The sequence below is a fragment of the Salmo trutta genome, chromosome 13 (genome assembly GCF_901001165.1).
Source record: "Salmo trutta chromosome 13, fSalTru1.1, whole genome shotgun sequence".
NCBI lineage: Eukaryota > Metazoa > Chordata > Actinopteri > Salmoniformes > Salmonidae > Salmo > Salmo trutta.
Genome location: NC_042969.1, coordinates 71126065 through 71132064, shown reverse-complemented (window position 1 = coordinate 71132064; position 6000 = coordinate 71126065). Strand labels below are relative to the sequence as shown.

The 6000-nt window shown below is 40.0% G+C and overlaps 1 protein-coding gene across 2 annotated transcripts in view; it reads left to right on the top strand.

Moving 5' to 3' along the window:
• The first annotated feature begins 428 nt into the window (after positions 1-428).
• LOC115206463 (serine/threonine-protein kinase ULK2) overlaps positions 429-6000 on the top strand; it is an 87867-nt gene continuing 82295 nt past the window's right edge. The window contains exon 1 of one of the 2 annotated variants that reach the window (XM_029773495.1): positions 429-1759. In XM_029773495.1, coding sequence (XP_029629355.1) covers positions 1670-1759 — 90 coding nt within the window. In that variant the 5' untranslated portion in view covers positions 429-1669. The remainder of the gene's footprint in view (positions 1760-6000) is intronic. The other variant, XM_029773494.1, reaches the window with a different exon arrangement.

Sequence of the window (6000 nt, the reverse complement as noted above, 5' to 3'; positions counted from 1 at the left end):
GTCATTGACTAATTCTAGATATTTTATTAAATATTCGATTTCAAGTTTAAAAAAATGTTGCATTTGGTGACTGATATTTGATTTTGTGTAAGTAAAATGTACCATAGAGAATGAAGAAATTAACAATTAATTCAGTAGGAGTAGGGGAAACTTTTATACACATAGTTTATGTGTGACTGTGAAGTTATTTTGGAGCGAGTTAACTAAGTAATTACATATTTAATTTCATTAATACGATCCATGTATTTACAATGAAGGATGTAATATGTTATTATTCAAATTAAATCAATGCTACAAAGCGAGGTTTTAGTTCTGGGCTAACACAGATGACCTATGACACCATGGAACTATCATTCGTGGCGGAGGGTAAATTGCGCATTGACGTACTCCGCGGATGGATATGATGTAAAATATGTTTCACAGTACTCTTTTCGCAATTTGCTCTGTATTGACATTGGTAGCGTGTCATCAGACAACGCTGTACCTGGTCAATGTGATGGGAAGGGACAAGACGAAACCAAAACTATTTTTCAGGTGAAGCGTAATAAGGGACATACGTTCAATGGTTTTACTTGTCGTGCTGTAAAGGTTAACTTGAATCGGTTGCCATTTTCTTGCTGACCCAATGATTTTCGCGCTGTGACTGAGATGTGATGACCAATGATGAAAATCAAGGAATTTGAATAGATGCAATTTGGATTACATTGAAGAGAATCGCACGAACATCAATGTTTTCGAAGAGGAGAGACGTCACCTGTTTTGAACATCTCGCCACAAGAGGACTATTATGACAGCTAACGTTAGCTGGCTGTGACTTACACAAATTCTATTCAAACTCATTGGTGTTGCATTTCATAGTTTTTCAGGCAAATATATATAACGTTAGGCCTGTATTTTGTATTTTCTTGCGATAATCTGATAATCACAAATTGATGTCCGTCAATTCAATTGATATTCTGTTTAGTTAGCATGAAGCTAACGTTAAAGGTAGCTAGCTAGCTAACTGTATAAAATGTAGTCAGCATGGTTGCTTGCCAGCTACAATGCATGGACAACATGACGCTTGTCGTCATAGCATGTCACTCTGGTTATATAGTTGAAGTGTTTGTGGGTGTTTGAAGCTTGCAATCTATTTATCCAGAACACTTGACATCATGTAGAATGTCTGGCAAACCAGTTTTGAGCTAATTTGTTTGCCTTCTAAATGCATATATAACTAGCTAACTAGCCAGTTTGCAACGCTAGCAATCTGGGTCAGAAAATGACAGCTCACAGTAGGGACTGACATTGTGTACCTTGGGATTGCGGCCAGCCATGCGTAAAGCTGACTGCAGTGTCTGATTGTGGAAATAGTTCAAGGTAAAGCCTTATATAATCTGTTGTAATTGGCTACTGACAGGGAAGAATTTGACACTAGCTCCAGTTTCGCATCCCATTTTAAACGTGATCAGTTGCATCATCACCTGGCTGTTTCTTAGGCAATATCAAATGTGGACTGGAATGCATGCTTGTCCTTGTAAAACTGACTTGTATTGTGTTAACGCCACAAGCACTAGTTTGCTTGACAGCTAAATCAAGGTTCCACTATCAAAAGAGAGCATCCTTCAAAGTGCATTACTGAAGAAAGAACCTTTTGACACCTGACCTAAATTGGACAGTTACGTTGACAATGGAGACTGTTGGAGACTTTGAATACAGCAGAAAGGACCTGGTGGGACATGGTGCTTTTGCTGTGGTGTTCAAAGGAAGGCACAGAAAGGTAAATATCTGGAACATTAAAGGTCTGCATCTCCATCTTTCCCATTGCATTGCTTGCCTCCTCCCTCCTCCTTGCCTACCTTCCCTCTCCTCTATTTTTCTCTGAGGTTATGTGAGAGTGGTGACGTTTATATAAATCTAGGTCAATGGCATTGCACTGCAGTAAATTAACTGTCATTTGGCATCATTTTGTTTAGTTTTCCTTCAACTAAGTAGATGTTTAAATATTTGTTATGATAGTGATGCAAGTATTGCAATTAAATACAATTATATCCATTTACAGGCTTCACCTTATTCAAATATAACAATGTTATTTACATGTTTGATCATGCATGTTATTGTTTCATAAGCCTCGATCATGCGATGTTGCGCAGTCTTGCGATATGGTCTGTCACTGGGGTGCATTGAGATGCCAGCCGTTCATTCATGAAACGGATGACTCAAACAGCAGTGAATAGCTCGCTGACGTAGCCAGCCAGCCTAGACAAGGTGGAGAGAATGGAGCATGTCTTCTTGTTTTTCCTCCTCAAGAGGTCTTCTTTCTCCATCTTCAGTGATGATATGAGCCATGATAATAGTCTACACATCAATGCAATCCTGACATTTTTTTTTTTTTATATGATCAATGCAATGAGTTGATAGTCTAGTGATGATACATTCGTACTATTAGCTTGTGTGATCACACACCAGCGATAACAAAGCATCTTGACTGACCGACTGACTGACAGGACTGTGGTGACTGTCCATGATGGGGATGTGGACCAAACTGTTCTGTTGATCCAGGCCTGTCGATCAAGGCGCAGCTGAAGGACGGTCAGAGAGGAGAGAATGTTACTTATGTCTGAGCCTGCTCCACATCTATCTCACTGTGTGATGCTTTCAGGGATGATGTCACCATGCTACCCTATTGCCACAGTTGCTCGTGAGTCTGTGTATCCACATCCATTCCCCCCCACATTGTCAGCAAAGCATTTTAGTGTCTCCCCTCTTAACAATGGAGAGACTTGTTTATTTTTTTATTAACATTTTAGTTAATTTCGTACAATTCTACACATTTTGCCATAGGGTGGAGAGAGACTGACCTAACAAAATCAATGGGGTCCCCCCAGCTAGTAACAAATTCAGATAGTTTTGCAGACAGCTAACTTCTAAAATAGTTTAGCTGATATGGGCTAAATGACTGACTGCCAGTGTCTTACATAACAAGAGAAAAACTGCTAATGCACAACCAAATTTCAACATTGCACCTTGTGTATTCTAAGTTGAGACTCTGAATTAGTTCCTAAATTGAAACTGGAAATTGATCCGAGGGCCTTCATGCGGCCCATGGGCTGCCAGTTGCCCATCCCTGATTTAGACAGTGGGGCCTTGTCTGCATTTGCCTGTTGTCTTTTCTATTCTGTATTTTGTCTTACACAGTCTAGTTTTGTCTTACACTCTGGATAAGAGCGTCTGCTAAATTACTAAAATGTACATTTCTCTCGCTACATTGGTGACCAGGGTGGGATCTAGGGCTGGGCGGTATACCTGTATTTTACGATATACTGATTGATGCATGGAGTTGTTTGGGTTTTTACTTCTATGTGGTATTTGAATATTTTGTTAAATGGGATAGGCCGTGTGTAACATCCATTCTTATAGTTTACTTCGCTAATTGAGTCTTCTCTTTCTGCTCTCTCTCCATGCCGCTTTCCACACAGACCTAACCCCGCCCCCTGTCACTCAAGGAGTGCATTTGTTGTTCCTCGACCATGAGACACTTGCGTTCAGTCTGCATGGTCAATGCAGCACATGCAACAATGTTGATGACAATGATGCTGTTTTCATTTTGCTTCTTAGTATAACTCCACTAGCGTTCTATAATTACACTATTCGTTTGTTTCTTACGATACAAACTAGCTGTTTGCAGATGTATTTTCTTAGCAAGTTGGGCCTAAATCTTGTTAGCCGCTAATCGCTAGTTAGCTAGCTAGCTAACTAGTCAGAACAAAGGTAATTAGCTATACAGCCTGATAATACAGTTCCAGTGATGGTATAGACTTAAATCATGCTTGTGCAAAAGTATCTTCTAAAGCAAAGAGGAACATGCAAAGGATGAACATGTTAGCTACATGAAGAAGCTAAGAGAAAACATTCAGTGTAGTCAAAGATTATTTTTTTACATTTTACATTTTAGTCATTTAGCAGAAGCACTTATCCAGAGCAACTTACAGTAGTAAGGGAATACCCCCCTGATTTGGACAAAATAACATGGGAACGTATTGGCACAGCACGAATCATACACACGATTGCAAATACCACCCAAAGCGGCCCATCTCCGGGCCAATCATATGGCAATTTTCCGATGGCAATTGCCAATTGTAACACCCCAAATTTCCTTTAGATGGCGAGCGCGCTCCACCGTGGATTTTCATACAGCAAATGATACCCAAGTCTTACCCAAGTCTCAGATTTTGATAAAATGATTTTTTTTTGAAAACTTGTCACCTCTTAAAAAAGTGGTTTCTGGACCATTTTTCGATTGTTATGTAAATTACACATGTATAAGAGCTGTATGAACATGCTTATGACGTTTTTTATTGACGTCGTTTTTTGGGTTGCTTTTGCTTGTGCACAAGGCATATGTTTTGTGCATTTTGAATATGATTTCATAGGAAAAAAGTGACTTTTTTTTTTCATTTTTTTTGCAAAATGACATGTCCAATGCTTTTTTTGTCAATTGTGAAAGTATTGCATGTGCCAAATCACAGCAAATATCCAATAGATAGCTAGAGCTCTCCGCAGTGAATTTTGCAAATGAAATGTCCAATTCTTTTTTTGTCAATTATACATGTATGAAAGTATTGAATGTGCCAAATCAGGATGTTTGTCCGTTTGCCATGTACGATCATAGGAAGTCAGTTTCCAAACCCAAAAGTCAGTGAACCATGGTCCAAATGGCATTTATACTGCCCAAATGATATATAGCCCTATGTTAAGCCATGAATCAACGCAGATGGTCTACTTGTCATGTATGATGAGGGAGAAGTGGGACTCTGTTGCTTTTAACATTTTTAACGAATTTACAATGCTCAGAATGCATAATTGCCTGGCCCGATGATCTCGGGATGGCCGTGCAGTGACTGTGGTTCCTCTCCATCGCTCGATGTGTTGATTTCATCATGTCAACTTTGGTGATAGTTTTTGCTGTTGAATCATATTGCAAACGCACGTTACGTTTGCAATATAGCGCGTTACGTTTGCAATATGATTTAATGGGCATTTAGCATCACAAATTTAGGCATGCTCAAAAATACTGCAGAAATGCATAATTGACTGGCCCGATGAACTCGGGATGGCCGGGCAGTGACTGTGGTTCCTCTCCATTGCTCGTCACCCAGCAGTCAGCGTCCATCAGTCAATTAGATGTCATTCTGACACCAAACTGATACCATCTGACACCAAATCCACTTTTTCCAACTCGTATAGAAGCCAACTATCACATATGTCAGAGAATGCCCTTAATTCACAGTGCTTTCAATTTTAACCATAAAAAAACATAAAACACATAGTTACGTTATAGCTGCGGTTCCAGCTCTGACAATATCTATAGGCCTATGTGAGGCGACTCCAAATCCCAAGTTTCGGCTCGATAGGTCATTCGGTGCCCGAGCAATGGCCTTAATTGGTGCTGAAAATCCACTTTTTCAGGGCGTTACTACGGGGTCCCTGAATGAGCTATCGGACAGAGACATTGGGGTCCGTCTCTATGGGCCGAGGCAGTTTCAATGCACCTAGTCTTGCGACTCTGGGACATTTCTACATGTCGCCATGTCCGTGATATTCAAAATGAATTGAACATATTGCAAATGCACGAGGCGGTTTCTCGGTCTGAGAACCTTCTAGAGCCCCATAAATCACCGTGCACTATCGACTTGAGCTCTAGAACAGGTTTCTAAAATTTCGGAGCTCTAGGTCTGACGGTTCTTGAATCGTTTGAACGAAAGTAACTATTGAAGGCGGTATAAGACTCTAAGCCCCACACTATGTCCCTATGGCCAAATTGTGTGTGTGTTTTTGTTTTTTTTGCAAAATAAATAGACATGTTGTCTTTGGGGTAGGCATATACAGAATCCTGAATATGAAGTCTCTACCTTAAGAATTGACTGAATGACACAGGGTTGAGTTGTGTGATTTTCACTATGTGCAGGTTATATGACAATAGCTCTTGGCTGTTTTTAACCACTTCCGGTTGTCACAGGA